Source organism: Tachysurus fulvidraco, chromosome 5, assembly GCF_022655615.1.
Source record: "Tachysurus fulvidraco isolate hzauxx_2018 chromosome 5, HZAU_PFXX_2.0, whole genome shotgun sequence".
NCBI lineage: Eukaryota > Metazoa > Chordata > Actinopteri > Siluriformes > Bagridae > Tachysurus > Tachysurus fulvidraco.
Window position 1 is genome coordinate 12,985,783 of NC_062522.1, and position 17,223 is coordinate 13,003,005.

The following is a 17,223-nucleotide window of genomic DNA, read 5'->3' on the forward strand; positions in this document are numbered from 1 at the left end:
ATTCCCTTTACTGGAACTAAGAAACCCAAATCTGTAGCAGCATGACAATGGTGCTGTGCACAAAATCGAGTTCCATGGTTGGAGTGGAAGAAGTAGCCTGAATTGAGCTCTGACTTTAACGCCACTGAACACCTTTGGGATGAACTGGCACACAGACTACACCCCACTCAATATCAGTGTCTGATTTCACTAATGCTCCTGTGGCTTAATGCTCAAACATCCCCACAGCCATGATTCAAAATCTAATGGAAAGCATTTCCAGAAGACTGGAGGTTATTATTAACAGCAAAAGGGACTGTGATTATTCAGATGTCCACAGACTATTCAGACTATTGGTCATACAGTGTAAAAATGTACATGATTCTTGACTAAAGATTTAGGATAGAGCCCACCTTCCTCCTCAGGTTCATCCTCTTCCTCTGTTGCTTCAGGATAATAACGATCAACTTGCTTTTGCAAGGCCTCCAACTTGCTTTCATAATCCTGCAAAAGTCATGCATTTTTAGGTACAGATTTTCAATTAGCTTTGAGCTGAATTTGAAGGGCATCTTTATGTCTTTTTCAAATATTAAATTTCAGTGAAATATCTTTCTCACTAGTCTCTGTTGCTCCAGAAGGTTATTGGCCTCCTCCCTCTCTTTGCGGTACTGGTCCTCCAGTTCCTGAAGTCTAACCACACACAGGAAAAAATACACAGATAAAGCATTAATAATTAAAAATCTCTTCTTCACTGTTACCCCACCTCCTTTTTGCTGTCTCCTACCTCTGGTCCATCTCCTGTTTCATGTCGATGCCCTGTTTCTCTAGCAGCTCTCTTTGAGCAAAAGCCCAGTCCACAAGCTCAACCGGAGTTTCAGCACATGGAGTCCTCTCCCGCTCCTGTCTTGCCTGCTCTGGGTGGTTGAAGCGGAACACATGGCTCTTCCCCATGATGATGCGGTTCCCTGTAATGTCAAACCATAAAAATTTATAAAAAGGTATTATACTGTAGCTATCAAGAAAAACAGTATATAAAATAAACATTGATTATTCATTTGTTTAATTGTGGGACCTTATGTTGAATTGTATTAGAATGTGAGATTTCTTTAATCCTGTGTCACATACTGTAATGACTATTACATGTCATTCAAGTGTAATTTGTGTCTTAATCTTATTACAGCATGTCTATGTAAATCCAAGACCCTTATCATGTAAGGTATAAATGACATTTAATTTAAACTGGAGGCTCACCTGATCTGAGGACAGTGGGCTCTGTCACTTTCTTCCCATTGACGTAGGTCTCAGCTTCTTCACACGGCTCCAGAATGACTGTTCATAAAAGCACAATATTTGTTTTATATATGTATATACCACATAAAAAATCAAAAATTTCATCCTTAGTGGATCCTTAACTAAGTTAGCTTTCTAACAAATATTAGCAAGCAACACTGGCATGGTAGAGTAGGCTGATTATTTAGTCTATGTGGCTATATCATTACAGTTTACTTTTTGTTTCAATTCATAAGCAACTTCATAACTGATTGCAGATATTAGATTTTGGTCCTAAATAATTCTTTCTTGCACTAGCCTATTTATCACATAAAGTGAAAAGATTCCATTTAATTACTTTGGTTTCCTTTTATGTTATGCGTAAACATGGCAGAATTTAATGACAGTAATACCTATCTTAATGTACAATAGGCATAAAGTATGTAAACTATTATTAGTTTGAGTGCATGAGTAAGCATTGTTTACCTTCTCCCATAGGACCTGCACTGCTAGTGAAAATGCAGTGCTCATCTTTTATGAAATGTCCGCTGAGGACAATGTCCTGCCTTGTCATTGCATCCTCTCTGCCTACCCTGAAACATAAAACAACAGAGTACAGATAGAGTATTGTAGAGGATTACAGTCAAATATCAAAGCATTTAGACAGTATGTGTCGGTTGACACATAAATGATGTAACAAAATTCGGGAGAAAACTATGAACATGTCACCAACCTGGTGATTCCATCTTTAATGTAGTAAAGGAGACACTCAGACATAAGAGGATCTTCATTCAAGTTCACCAGATGAGGAGTCTGAAGCATTGCACAAAAACATGATTAATAACATGTTAAGTCCTTTAACATACAAATATATTATCTTAAATAGGAAAATAGTGTGGAACGTAGAGGAATCTTCCAATGAAACAGTTGTAAAATAGGTTTGGGTGGTTTGTAAAAACTTTCAGACAATATTACAGTCTATTTATTTGTATCCTACTGAATGTGTCCATAATCTACATAATAGTCATCACTACAATTGAAAAAAAAGTTTGGAGTATGGCTTTTGTGTTACACTAGATCTCTTTAACTAATTTAATTGTTGATAGCAGACTTAGCTAAGCATATGACTATCTAGATAGCTGTGGTCAGGACAGTCGGGTAAAAATCTTTAAATTCTAATTAAAAAATAAACTTACAATGTAAGATGCAACACAACAAAATGTGTAACTACATGGTTGTTTTGTTAAACTGAGATATTGAAATTGAGAGGTACTCTAAATAGAAATAATTATATAACAATATAGATAATGATACTGTAAATCCCCTACGTATCAATCAGTCGCCTAGTATGTAAATTTTTTGCCTATTTTAGTTCTGCTAGTCTCATGAATCTAAATATATACGTTAGTTTAGAGGCTTTCCTAAAGAATTTGGAAAGTAATTAGATACATTTTTATACACTTGATTTATATACATGATGTAGAAACCCAACACTGTAAACAACACACAGGAAAAGATGCATGCAATAAAACTGAGAAATTCAACCCCAGACATAACCAAGAAATGTAGAAAAATCACACAAGAGTACATTTAAACTAGAATCTTTTCGTTATTTCAAACTATTACAATCAACATGACATTAATATATTACATAAACATAGCTCTAAATTATATAAGACATACAAGTTTCTCTATGTATTACAATACAGCAGAAAGGAAAGCGGAACACTAGGACAGTTTCAGTAAAAAATGACAGTTTCACTCAGGAGTCAATCACAGGTTTTCCATAGCACTCTATAACCAACCTCATTGGGAGAGAACAAACCAACAGAGTCTATAAATACGGCCTGAGGCTTTCTCTTTTCTGCTGGCTTCAAAAGGATGAATGGGAATGCAATCATTTGGTAATTCCATTGTCTAAATCAATAACTTACTATGTTTTAGTGAATCATATGTATATCATATTAATGATGTCATGTGACACTTTATACCTTTTTGGGTGAAAAAACACCGACAGTGCCTCCATCTTCCCTCATGGCTACACCCATCTCAGCTAGTAGGGCCTCTCTGAAAAACAGTAAGCAGTGGCTTCACAATACATGACACACAATAGAGGGCAATATGGGTCTGCTTGCAAGCTTGGAGGTGTCTGCACTAGTGATGTTGTGGATAGTCTCACATAGATAACACTATGCCTAAGACTCACCCTTGGTTAAGTTGATAATTTCATAGGGATATAGTAGATTTGTACCTTAGATCTGCTGCTGTTGTCATAAAACGTTTCTGCACTCATCTCAACACGCTTGCTGTGTATTATACAGTATATATAAATATATGTAAATATGTTAAAAGAGCAATTACATAATTAGACTATCTGGGATAGATTTGTTTATGGCTCCTCTCAAGGTTTCTGGTAAGGAACCTTCTAACCTCTGGTTTGCTCATTAGGAATTTAAATCTTCAACTAGATTTATATAACGTGCTATATCAATAAAATTGAATAGAAAACAGATAAGCCATTATTTGAAGAACAGACCTTTCCATTCTGATAGCCTCAGTACGTCGAAGCTTCTCCTCCCATGTTTCATTGAGCTCAGCAATGATTTTCTCTGTTTCCTATTGAAAGACATCATGAGAGATTTCAAGTTAAATACTCAGTAATGTTAAAATCAGAATTGAGTTTTTTGTTAAACATGAGGTAACACTTCAGTATATAATGTGATATATTTGAGGGTATAATGAGATATCAAAACTATCAGTACTTAAAATGAGTACTATTCACTGAGTCACCTTGAGCCGTTCAATGGCCTCTTCACTCCCGGGGCTGAACATGATGCGGTCATGCAGACTGCTAATGGATCCAGCCCGACTGGACAGGGCGGAAAGTGAGGGAGAGGGACTCATCCCTGTCATGGCATTGGTCACTGCGGAGAGATCACCCCTTTCATTGACAGCTTGGCCAGTATTGTTATTGTTCTTGTAATCAGAAAAGTCTGTGGGGGTAGTGGGGTTATCAGGTGGGGTGGGGAGAGCGAGGGGTGGGGGGTCAGAGAGATATGGAGAAGCAGGCAGAAAAGGGAAAGGCCAGAGAAGGAAAAGTAGGAAAAGAGGACAGAGAGAAATATATATCGCTTAAAAAGAATCTATCCAAATATAAAATGGCCGGTATATGTGAGTAGAGGAACCAGAATGTAACACCAGAGGTGGGAGAACAGACATGTTCTACAGTCACAGCCCCCAAAAAAGAAAAAGCAGCAAAAAGCATAAAGCAGCAAATGTCCACCTGTTATATGTGTGGTGTGACCTAGTAAGCTTCAGCCAAAGCACTGCAATTGTGACACCATTCTATATTCCCTCAGTATTATACGGTACAAGCATACAGTACATGCAGGTTATGCAATCATTCTGTGCTATACAATCCCTTTCTGTGCGTGTTATTTCAGTCATGTAACAATATTTCCAGTTCCCTTACAGTAATCCTCATATACTCCAACAATACCCTTCCTAGATCTACATCTTCTAATATAGGGTTCATGTTGCTTCTAAAAGCTAGCAGCTGTTATTAGGCACTCCACTAGCTCTAATAAAATCCTCATTACTAGCTCCATTACGCTCTGAATAAAATCCATATCCAACACTGGAGCGGAAGCGGTTGCATTAGAGCTGTCAGCCAGCATTTATGTGGCTCATGTGTGAGAAATCTCATCTCATCCCCACCTTTTGACCCTAATGTGATGAGTACCATGTGTCATAAACCCCCAATAACATACTGAATATTTACTGCAGATTAATGCATATTATTTTATGTTATTATTAGTGTGAGGGATGAATATATTAGAGTAAATAATTGTGAAGATACTGTCTGAGTGACCTGCTACATAATAAGGGCTCTTGGCTCTCACATTGCTGCTATGGAAACAAGGAGTGAGCACTAAAGAGAGCAGTTACACTAGAAATGCTGGAAATTGTCTGAGAAAAATAAGCTTTTTAAGAAAATGCTTGGAATTTGGTGCTATCTGCATGTAAGAGTAGGAATTTGGTTAGGTTTATGTGAAACACGCTAAAGATAATCTCTCTATAAGATAAACAGAGTGTCTTTTTTCTCTTATCCACTCATAAAACACCCCTCTACACACTATACCAACAAGCTGGTCCAAACCACAATTTACATCTTAAACAATAGTAAGTCTGTTAAACAATCTAGACAAGTAGCTGGCATTGCCATTCAACCAGTAACATCCATTGTCTAACCTTTTTGATACCATGACTCAGCAGACCTTACGAACAATGAGATAATAGATGATAATCCTCTAGACCAGTAGTTGTCATCTGGTAGACCATGATTCAGATTTGAACAGAGGAAAGATTTTCAGTCAACTGATCCCAGTACTAAAAAAATACTGTAGCAGAGACAATCACCATAAAACTGGCCATAGTTTGACACACAGTTTAGTAAATCATTTAGCTAAAGGCAGCTCATTGGACCAGAGACTAGCTACAGAGCTAGAGACATTAAAACAGAAGGGAAGAGTTACCATGCACTTTCTTAGATGTTTTATTTTAGTCACCCTCTATGCACTGATTAACGGTTGACATAACTATTCTAAAAAGGTAAACAATCAAAAATTTTAAATGATGTTACAGCGGAAAAGTATAGGATAAGCTCCACTATGGAACAAAAAATACTTACAGCCATATTTGTTATTTGTTAAGCATTAAAAACTAAATGTCTTCAATATTTCAGTCATATTAGTGTTTTATCTGGACTTGTAAACCAGACATTTTGGATTGGATGGATGTGTAATAGCCATAACCAAAGCTGCAGGTTGCATAAGACAGACAGTACACAAATTCACAGAATATGTGCCATCACTCAAACACACATCTGTCATAAAGCTAATATTAGTAGTAATTGATAGTATTAAGATGAACTCGAATCTGTTAACAATGCGTATTTCAAATCATTGTAAATTAAAAGCCTATATTATTGTGGGTTTTTTTTTTCAGAATTAAAACGATAATGTTCTCTTAAAATTTTCTTAATAATAATTGGGAAAACTGAACACAAAGAAATGAGTGGATGAGTGAGACCAAATAAACTCTGGAAAGCACAAGTTTTCTTGCTCAGCATGACAAGCCCAAAAAGAGAAGCGACAAAAGAAAACAGCAGAGAACGTAAGAGAGAAAACACAGACCTGCAGCACCAGTGTACTTACACACAGCACAGACAGCTGTGCTTTAACATTAAACTCCAAACCAGCAAACAGGCTCCAATAAAAGTGGAACAGTCAGACTGTCAAATAGTCTTATTTTCAATGGTATAATACACTAAATTACAGTGAATACATTGCTTTATATGTTAGAGATACTGATCTGTTTTATTCCAGATGCTCAGTACTGATGTCAACCAGAACAACGTGGTGAAGGACTGGATTCTCATCCTCTGTGAGTCACTAATGTTAATAAGCTGAGTCAGCAAAATGATTAAACATCTTTTCTGAGTCAGTCAATATGCTGATAAATGTACATAGACACTGATTCGAGTGAACACGTTTTCTAGCCTTTTGTTCTCTGAAAAAGCTTTGGTGGTGAATAGACTGACTGAGTTTTTTTAAAAGCTCCGGGATGAAATCACACTTTACAGTAAAAATATCCAAGTGACTGTTCCTCTTTGTTTAGCACAGGATATATCATTAGTCAACCAATCTCTTATGAAAATGGATGTATGTACGGTATCATCACAGCACATATCTTCATGAATAATGATTTGATAAGCAGCAGTTTGTGTATTTAAGTTTAGTGTATGGACACTTATAGCCTGGTTGCCAGTCTACACATGCAGCTACTGCACATAAACTTATGGCTCCCAACCAAGCCAACATTCAGCTGACATAGCATGATGATGGTTATATGACTAGTTCAGTACGTTATCAAAAACCAGACAAAGGCCTCTGGTGCTGCAGAGATATACCACATCCAGGAAAGCTGCTAAAAGCACACGAAATAGAAAGAAAGAGAATAGAAAATCCAAGGAAACACACATTTCAAACCCAGACCAGCATTGTCATCAACTGGACCCCGATATGCTGAGGGAGAGAGCAACAACAGAAAACAACAGATTGAGACGAAGAAATAAGAAGAGAATATCAAAGGAAATAAGGAGAGAGAGAAGAGAAAAGAGGGAGAGGTAAATGTGAGACATGATCTCAAAATTCTGAAAGACCTGAGACATGGAGGACTGATTTCAAAATGCACTGCTCTAGAAATGCTTCGATATGTGGAACCATTAGATCATAAGAAGAGAGAATAAGGAGAAGTAAGGAGAGGAGTGACTTCAGAGGAAAGGGGTGAGTGAGTGCATGAGTGAGTGAGTAAGTGAGTGAGTGGGTGAGTGTGTGAGTGAGTCACTGAGTGAGTGAGTGAGTGAGTGAGTGAGTGAGTGAGTGAGTGAGTGAGTGAGTGAGTGAGTGAGTCACATATATGAATTTAGATTTTTCCCAGAGGTGTGTGTGTGGAAAAAGTGCATATAACATAATTTCTGCCCAATTAAATATTGGTGTAACAATAAAGCAAAACATATCTACAGTATATATAATACAAACAAAAGAAATATTGTAATATAATAAGAAATATATTGTATAAATAAGATATATTGTAAAATATAAGAAATATAATATACTATAATAGATTTCATAATGAAATTTTTATGAAATACCTTGAAGGAATGACTAAGCAAAAATCATTACACGTCAATGACATTGGTTTTGAACTGTAACTAAGCCTAATGTAACTAATAATAATGGACATCGGTGTAACCTAAAATAAATATAACAATAAAGTTTTTCCAAAATCTATGTATTGCCTTCAAGTAGCATTATTCTTTCATGTAATGCATCTTATTTCATTTTAAAATAGGATTATTATAAAGTACCTATAATAATTAGACTAGCTTTAATATCATAATTAGTATAGTCCACATAATTTACACAATTCTTTCAAGCTTGAAACAACATGTGGCAGAAAGGGCGTAGTCAAGCACAATTTGTAAAAGGGTTGCAGAGTTTTGGAAACGTGTGATTTACAATGCTTGTGTAGCTGTTGACAGCAACAGCAGGCTAAGAAATTGCTGGTAATACTGAAAAATCATCCGATTTGTGGTTAAATTGACCGGTTTGCATATATTCTGTAGCTAGCTATGTAATTTCTATGTCTATGTCCAGGTGCAAGCAGGGTAACCATGACAACCAGCAACAACTCAAGAAAGTAATTTATAGTAATTACCAGTATAAAGAAACTTAAGCGATGGAAGATTTGGGTGAGAATGGGAACAGGCGTCTTGTCATCTTGTACAGAGTGGCTTACAAGCAAGGGCAAAATAAGTGATTCTTGTCACAGATGGCAACCCTATGATTATTATGTATGCCATTCTGACTCTTAATTCACATCAGACATTCTTTGTTACATTACTAAAGATCTGGTTGCAGGTTAAGGCTAGAGATTTCCAGAATTGTTGTTTGATATACTGTACACAGACTTTCTTGTTAGCTACATAAGCCTTTTAGCTTGTCTAATAAACACCAAATATTGATATGTGGAGTAATTTTTCATTGAGCCATTCCATCTAAGCAACTTTACACATCTTTTATATAAAGTCATAAATGTGAGTAAGGTTCTGTCGAACGAAAACATAAGAAAGCCTTACTTTCAATGATGTCACCCAAGCCCTGGGCATAGAGAAGCTCTTTCAACCGTGACACCTCATCCTTCAGCTCACGCACCAGCCGGTTGTTGGGGTCCTCATTAATGACAGCGTTACAGCGGATCTGCTTGGCTCTGTCTGCATATCTGATTCAGAATCCATGCAAACCAAAGTCATCACAGGACATCATGAATAGTGTAGTCATGGCTATTGCAGCAGGTGTTAGTGTTAATATGGTGTATGAGTAGTAGACCAGCAGTCTCTAAGGGACCCAAGATAACGCGTAACTAACACTGCCTTGGTAAGTTTTATTGCAGATTTATTGCAGCAAACTTGGGAGGGTGTTTGAAGAGTGAAGCTACTGAGGGGTTTAAATCCATCACTACATGCAGTGAATAGCTTTCCAAACATTAATATATAAATAAGTTCAGCAATAAAAATGACATTTAAACATGATTTCTAATGAGTCTGTTAGACCAAATTTTTGTGTATTTGTGCTATAATTTTTTAGAAGTTTTTATGTTAGTATTTCGACCTATTTGACACTTGAGGATCTCAGGATCTACTAATAATTGCCTTTTAAATTTTAACCTTCCAAAGCAACAACAAAACATGACTGCGCGAGTATCCAATGTAAATATGTAGGCAAACGTGACTATAGTGGGCAGCACTGTGGAGGAAGGGAGCAATAATGCCACCTCACAAGTTCTGAATAGATCCTGAACTTGGGTTAGGCTCTTTGTTGAGTTTCAATTCATATGTTCCTTCAGAATCCCTGGTTTTTCCCCACCCCATAAGAATATGCAGAAATATGCTGTTGCTCTTAGGTGTAAATGCGAATGACCGTAAATTTGGATCCATCTAGGGTTTAATCCTGTTTGGGGCCCAGTTTTCCCAGCATAAGCTGCATATCAACCATCACCCTTATCAGGTAAAGAAGCTACTGTACTGCAGGTGAGTAAATGTGTCAATGGTCCAAGCAGAAATATCGTTTTGGTTAATTGTAATTTGCAATGTGGTTTCATATAAAAATAAAATCAATAAGTTTAGCCCTAAATCTGAATTTAGGGCTAACATTAAGATGAAGAGACAGGATTGTGACACCTGAGCGTGCTGAGAGTCTCGTCATAGTTGATGTCTGCAGGACTGAGAGCCGCTACCATGGCAGTGCGAGAATTTCCACCTGTACCAGGAAAAACATCAAAAGGTCAAATTCAGTATAATCCTGGACTTAACTTGGGTGCAAACATTGATTCAGATACACATACCTAAATTTTCCCGAAGTAACCATGTCAGTACAGAATCTCTGTATGGAATAAAACTTTCCACCTTCTTTTTCTTCTTGTTCTGTATAGAAGAAAGGTCATGGTTAATTTACAAAGAAAGAAAGATAGAAAGAAATTTACCTAATATTCCACTTATTCCAAATCTAGTCAATTACAAAAGACATGTTTGGTGCATAAAGATTAAAAGCAACAAAAGGAAGAAGTGAATGGCTGGTATTTTATTGCTGAATTACCTTTGTCCTCACATGTATATTACAGTATCAAAAAACAATATAAGGATGTCATTTCGAGAATTCAATGAACAACAATGAACATGTTTGTTATCATTTCTACATGCAACTCCTTGATTAAATAGCATCTTAAATTAGTTTAGTTTTTTTTTTACTACATTTGGCATAAGCAGATACAGTAATTTTATTGATGGTCAAATTTTTAACCAAAATCTTAATCTTCACTAGTAGAAATAGTAGCAAGCAAATCATACCTTGTTTGATCCAGAATCCTAAGAAAATATGAAATCAGAATATTTATTTGATATCATTGACTGGAAATGATACACAGTGTAATACATAGTCATGCAAAAAGCAATACTTACTACCTCAGCCAATGCTGAAATGACTTTCCCTAGTGTGGTAAGGGATTTGTTTATGTTTGCTCCCTCCTGGAACAGAAAAAAATCTTTGTGAAACACCTTGTAAAGAAAGTGAAAATTTCTTAATTAAGTTCAAGAGGAAGCTAGGACCTTAAATAAGCTTGGAGACAGCTTGACTGGTCAAAGTGGCCACTTTAATATTGTCAGATCTTGGTCTAGAATCTCATACACCTTACAGTACAATGATTATTATGCTGAATATACAGGAAAAATAACAAAGATAATGAAAAGTAACTGTGACTGGTGAATCATTGTTTAACAAGATTATGGGTTATGAGATAGAGCTGGAGGAAAACAGAACAAAAGATTGGCAGACGCTTAGCAACCCTAAAAACTAATATGTGGAGAGAGATGATTGAAAGAGAATAGAAAATAGGAAAACACATAATATTTAGCTAGAAGGTGCTGAGAGAAAAAACAGACATTGTCACCTTGAGCCGAGTGCCTTTGGCTCCAGTGGAGTCAGCTCTTTCACTGCCAGCTAAATCCACCAGACTGATTTTGCTGACCTATTTAAAAAACAGATTGAGGGTTCAAAATAGAGAGAGAAAGACAAAAAAGAGAGACATATGATAATACATAATATGTACTGAACTCCAATACAAGATGTCTTCTTGACCTGAAAAAGCATTCTCAATGTCAAACATCATTCAATGCATTACAAGCCATGAACAATAATGATTGTCCGGTTTCTGTGTGGCTACTAGCAGCTTAGTGTGATTGACAGAGTGTAAAATGTTCCTTGGCAGCCTACCTTCTCAGATGTGTTGTCTGTCTCGGAGTCATGCCTCTTTTGTGTGAAGATGATGTTGAAGACCGCATGAGAGCGACTGCTTGTTTCGTTCATGTTGGTGGCAGCCACCGTCCTGCAAAGGAAATGAAGAAAGAGCAGATGGGAAACAGACATCACCCAGTTGGAATAACTGTTTATCTGTGATTACAGCTAAGAAATGTATGAGGGATATTCCTTCTTGAAAAAAGCCTAGAATTAGCACTAGGGGGAAAAGTGTATGAAAAATGATCCCCCAGCATCAGGGATTTCTGTGATGCCATCTGCTTCATATTTACATACTTTACACTTTCGGAGTGGGTGATAATACATGGCATATGACACAATTATGACAAAATGAAACTAAGGGCAGTTATAGAACTTTACAACATTTACAAATAATACCGAAATAATAATTACATAAAGGTGACATTAATATATAGGCTATCATTGGGAAGGCTAGGGTTATAAATAAGCAAAAAGCCACATCTTGTGCTGTATCTCAAACGAGTCATTTCCAATTGTTTGTTTTGCCTCTGAAACATCCATCTTTAGACCTTCTGTTTTAGGCACAGAAAAACAGTTTAATTACCCACAACATGGCAATTAGTGTCTCATATTTCAGTGTTATATATTTCAGTGCTAATAGCTCTAGTCTGAAAAGTAATAACCTTGAAAAAACTCAAATCCATTTAAGCTCATTTTTAGCTAGTGCTATAGCAACTGAAGCATGAATTAAAGTCTGACTAATTATCTACTGTGCTAAAGTAGCTGCTGGTGTGTGGCCTTGCTACTGAGTTGTTTAACAACTGAATAATTGTGTAGTGAAGAAAAGATAACAGGTCTAAAGAATTAGTTTGCACCATAAAATGAATTAGAGCTATGTCCTTTAATAGTAAATGCTGAAATAGGAGGTGCATAAGAGGTGGAAATTTAAAGAGAAATCATAGTTTTTGACCTAGAACCAGTATAATAAAATATATTAGGCTTCTAAAATGTCACAATATGAAATATGATTCTTTACTAATGTTGATTGCTATCCTGACCTTTTACATCATTCTATGACTTTCCATGTACATATTATTTTTTTCTATTTCCTGAATAAAGCCATAAGCTGTTTTTCTTCTGTAGGCTCTACTTTATGAGGATTAAATCCTCATAAGCAGCTTTATGAAGAGAAGAGAAGAGAAGAGAAGAGAAGAGAAGAGAAGAGAAGAGAAGAGAAGAGAAGAAGAGAAGAGAAGAGAAGAGAAGAGAAGAGAAGAGAAGAGAAGAGAAGAGAAGAGAAGAGAAGAGAAGACAATAACCTGGCCTTATTTCCTGAGTCCATCAGGTCTTGAATGTCATTGTAGGATGTGACAGCGAGTTTGGACAGATCTTCCACATATGGGCCTAACAGTGGGTGCTCTCTCACACGCAGGTTCCCTTTGTTTTTGGGGTTCAGCAGGTCCCGCACACGCTCACAGTAAATCTCCATGTAGCTTACCTGAAACACCAAACAGCACCAAATGAGCTGACATACAAAAACTGTATACAGGAAATGACTATTGATAGCAAAGCTATTTTGAGTCATTTGTTTACATAAGATATATAGAAAGAAATTGTGAAGAAATCCTAGAAATAACTCAGAGAAACAAGTAACGAAAGTATATTTTTACCTCTACAGAATAAGACATGCTGTTGTCAGTATTGCTGTCATTGATCTTGGTGAAAAGATCTTCACACAACTGTTGAGAGAGAAAAACAGATGTTAACAGATGAGTCCTCATCTTCTCAGACACTAAATGGATATCTGTGCATACTGTATGCTTATATGCTGATTGCCTCATAATTTTAACCTGTTTGATTTCACATTGTTTATGCCGTATGCCTGTTTTACAGTGTGTGGCATGTGTAGAAAGCCAGATATACTACTCTATGCACAAATCAGTCACCAATAATAGACTGCTTTATTAGTCACCATTGTCTTACTGTGTAAACAGGAGAGTTTGCACATCATTGTAGTTAAACAGACATGCAAGCACTCAAGCTGACTCTCTTGTTGAGATAATATAGTCTCTCTTTATGCACTCTCTTTGTCTTTACCAGTGGGATTATTCCTTGCTGTCCTTCTTCTTGTCTGCCCATCATGGTATATGATTTGCCAGCACCGGTCTGGCCGTATGCAAAAATGCAGACGTTGTAGCCCTCAAAGGCATGGAGCAGCATCTCTTCGCCAATGTCCCTGTAGACCTGCTGCTGAGACGCATAGTTGATGTCTTCTGGCTGCATGTGAATTAACAAAACAAGGATCAGTCAGTGTAAAACATTACCGACTGTTGAATAAACACAGGTGCATAAGACCAGACAAGGCTTCATACATTATTGAAGGACAGAGTCCGTGTAAATAGTCAATGCTTTCAGTGGACAATTGGGACATGTTGAAGGTTCATCCATAGTAATGTAACAGTTGAAAACATTAAATATAATTAGTTTATCTTGGTTGTACATGGCTGCACAGTAACCGTTTTTATTGAGATTACAAATATAGCTGTTTCAAATTATTAATAAGAAAATATTGTAATTATTATGATTACAGCATTCCTAGAGGGAAATGCATTATTAAAAATGTAATTTATTAAAAAATATATTTTATCTTATATAATTTTCGAAAATTTATGTTGCTTTAAATAATCTAGTGTGTATGTGTGTAGTATAGACTGTCAAGTAAAACTATGATGAGAAATGAAAATTTTATGATAACCATACATGCCTATGTGTAATTGAGTCTACTTGAGTGTCTCCTAGACCGACGTACTCACCGATGTATGTGACCAGTAAGAGTAATCAAAATTGAAGCTCTTGGTTTCTTTGGGTACTTTGGGGTTGATGATAGCTGAAATATAGGAGAAAACAATACAGGATGAGAGTGTGGATGAAGTTAGCTTACTGGCTAAAGTGTCATACTTGAAACCTAATACGCTGCCACAGAGTGGAAAATGGCATCTGACTGAAATACTGAGTCACTACTGTCAGGCCACAAAAGGAATTAGTAAAGGCCTGCTGCAAGTCTCCCTGGAGTGTATTTTACTTCCAGCTAATCATTCAGATTAGCACAATGTCTTCTGAATTCGATGGTTCAAGGAGCTCATGTGTAATATGTGTAATAGGCATATTATTTGAGCAACTGAGAATTTGAGAAAAAAAAGGGAAATATAATAAAACACTATTACAAAAAAAATTTATTAGCAGGAGTTTTAAAAACAGGAGTTAAAGCTTCATATTACCTAATGAATGCATACTAAACAATCAAATAATATTTCGTTTAGGGGGATCTATAAAAAGCATAACATGGAGGAGGAGCAGATCATGTTAGCACAAAGATAAGGCTAGGTTTAAATATATGATTTCTGAGTGCTAAAGGCTAGATGTGATGTGGATTTGAAATCCTATTTGAAAACAGCTGTCACAATCTGGATGAAGTCAGTATTTAGTTGTGCACATTCAGAAATTATTACACATTACAATTTAGTCCAATGGACATAATTAATGAACACTGGCATTATTGCTCAAACATGACTGGACTGAACATAAATGTTTTCATTTTGGTAAACATAGATTGGATGTGGTTTATTGTTCAGCAGCCCAGTAATAAGATAAAGGGACATTTGCTAACCACGCAGCACCTTGGAGTATCAAAAGACTAACAAAAAGAAACAGAGGAAAATGACAAAAAACACTTTTGTCAATTTGATCCTGCACTGCAAGAATGCTTACAAATCTTTTCTTTTTCTATGAGATGAGATAAGATATATTGTGATGGTCTTCTTTACAATTCAATCAGTACTGAGTTCTCAGTTCTCAGTTAAGATAATTACTGTCCATTCCAATCCATCACACTGAAAATGAGATCTAAGTTACTGTTAAGATTTTGTCATCCACCTGCATACCTCTCGTGCTCTTGCCTCTTACATAATTTCGTGTCAAATCCTTGCTGTTCTCAACAAGTCACCCACACAGACAGACAAGTGCTTCTTCACGGAGAGCCATAGAAAATATCTCCATATTAATACACAGAAGCTACAAGCCTCTGTTCACAAAACCTCACCAGGCAGAACCAAACTGTCAGTTCCACCATCTACTACTTCTACTAAACATGCAAATGTTATTTCTATGGCAAAAAAGTTCAATTACGACAAGAGATAGTCCATAGTTCCAAGTAATAGTCCATAGATATGATTCTACCAATGTTTTAGTACCTTTTGTTAACCATTATTGAACATAGAACATATTCCAGACACGTTCCTGTTTTTCTTTTCCATTATATTGCAGGAACTATGGTATATGAAATATGTAGCCTGGCAAACGTAGAAAGGATACACCAAAAAACAAGGATCTTAACTTGGTTTTAATCTGACTGCTGTTTTTGAAGAGTGATAGCCATCGATGGGATCAAAATAAAGAAATCAATCTTGGTTAACTAAAATATAATGTGGTGTACTACAATACAAATATGTATATATATATATATATATATATATATATATATATATATATATATATATATATATATATATATATATATACAGTATATACACTATACAGTATATATATATAAATTCCAACTACAGGGGGATCACACTCCTCAGCCTCCCCGGAAAAGTCTATGCCAGGGTACTGGGAGGAGAATTCGGCCGATAGTCAAACCTCGGATTCAGGAGGAACAATACAGGTTTCGTCCCGGTCGTGGAACACTGGACCATCTCTATACCCTAACCAGGTTGCTGGAGGGTTCATGGGAGTTTGCCCAACCAGTCCACATGTGCTTTGAGGATCTGGAGAAGGCATTCATCTGTGTCCCTCGTGGTGACCTGTGGGGGGTGCTCTGGGAGTATGGGGTCCGGGGCCATCTGCTAAGGGTTGTCAGGTCCCTATATGACCAGAGCAGGAGTTTGGTTCGTATTGCCGTGTGTAAGTCAGACTTGTTACCGGTGCATGTTGGACTCCGGCAGGGCTGCCCTTTGTCACCGATCCTGTTCATTATTTATATGGACAGGATTTCTAGGTGCAGTCTGGGGATGGAGGGAGTCCGGTTTTGGGACCACTGGATTTCGTCTGGATTAGGGAACGGTTTGCAGCCGAGTGTGAAGCGGTGGGGATGAGAATCAGCACCTCCAAGTCCGAGGCCATGGTTCTCAGCCGGAAAAGGGTGGCTTGCCCCCTTCAGGTTGGTGGAGAGCTCCTGCCTCAAGTGGAGGAGCCCTCCATTTACCAGTCGATCTTCGTTCCTACCCTCACCTATGGTCATGAGCTTTGGGTCATGACCGAAAGGACGAGATCCTGGATACAGGTGGCCGAAATGAGTTTCCTCTGCAGGGTGGCTCGGTAGGAGCTCAGAGTAGAGCCGCTGCTCCTCCACATCGAGAGGAGTCAGCTGAGGTGGCTCGGGCATCTGTTCCGGATGCTTCCTGGACGCCTCCCTGGGGAGGTGTTCCGGGCATGTCCAACCGGGAGGAGGCCCCGGGAAAGACCTAGGACACGCTGGAGGTTCTATGTCTCTCGGCTGGCCTGGGAACGCAAGTACTGGGGA

At 37.3% G+C, this 17,223-nt stretch overlaps 1 protein-coding gene across 17 annotated transcripts in view; it reads right to left on the reverse strand.

The window, feature by feature from the left end:
- kif1aa (kinesin family member 1Aa) overlaps positions 1-17,223 on the reverse strand; it is a 55,006-nt gene that overhangs the window by 25,896 nt on the left and 11,887 nt on the right. For 8 of the 17 annotated variants that reach the window (XM_047813935.1, XM_047813937.1, XM_027147198.2 and 5 more), the window contains exons 3-23: positions 14,456-14,529; positions 13,740-13,919; positions 13,313-13,381; positions 12,962-13,140; positions 11,640-11,751; positions 11,317-11,394; positions 10,829-10,894; positions 10,718-10,735; positions 10,216-10,294; positions 10,052-10,130; positions 8,951-9,093; positions 7,290-7,334; positions 4,039-4,241; positions 3,785-3,864; positions 3,240-3,315; positions 1,982-2,061; positions 1,735-1,841; positions 1,231-1,308; positions 764-944; positions 597-669; positions 393-483 (exon numbers count right to left, since the gene is read on the reverse strand). In XM_047813935.1, the coding sequence (XP_047669891.1) occupies positions 393-483; positions 597-669; positions 764-944; positions 1,231-1,308; positions 1,735-1,841; positions 1,982-2,061; positions 3,240-3,315; positions 3,785-3,864; positions 4,039-4,241; positions 7,290-7,334; positions 8,951-9,093; positions 10,052-10,130; positions 10,216-10,294; positions 10,718-10,735; positions 10,829-10,894; positions 11,317-11,394; positions 11,640-11,751; positions 12,962-13,140; positions 13,313-13,381; positions 13,740-13,919; positions 14,456-14,529 (2,091 nt within the window). The remainder of the gene's footprint in view (positions 1-392; positions 484-596; positions 670-763; positions 945-1,230; positions 1,309-1,734; positions 1,842-1,981; positions 2,062-3,239; positions 3,316-3,784; positions 3,865-4,038; positions 4,242-7,289; positions 7,335-8,950; positions 9,094-10,051; positions 10,131-10,215; positions 10,295-10,717; positions 10,736-10,828; positions 10,895-11,316; positions 11,395-11,639; positions 11,752-12,961; positions 13,141-13,312; positions 13,382-13,739; positions 13,920-14,455; positions 14,530-17,223) is intronic. The other 9 variants (XM_047813948.1, XM_047813936.1, XM_047813945.1 and 6 more) reach the window with 4 other exon arrangements.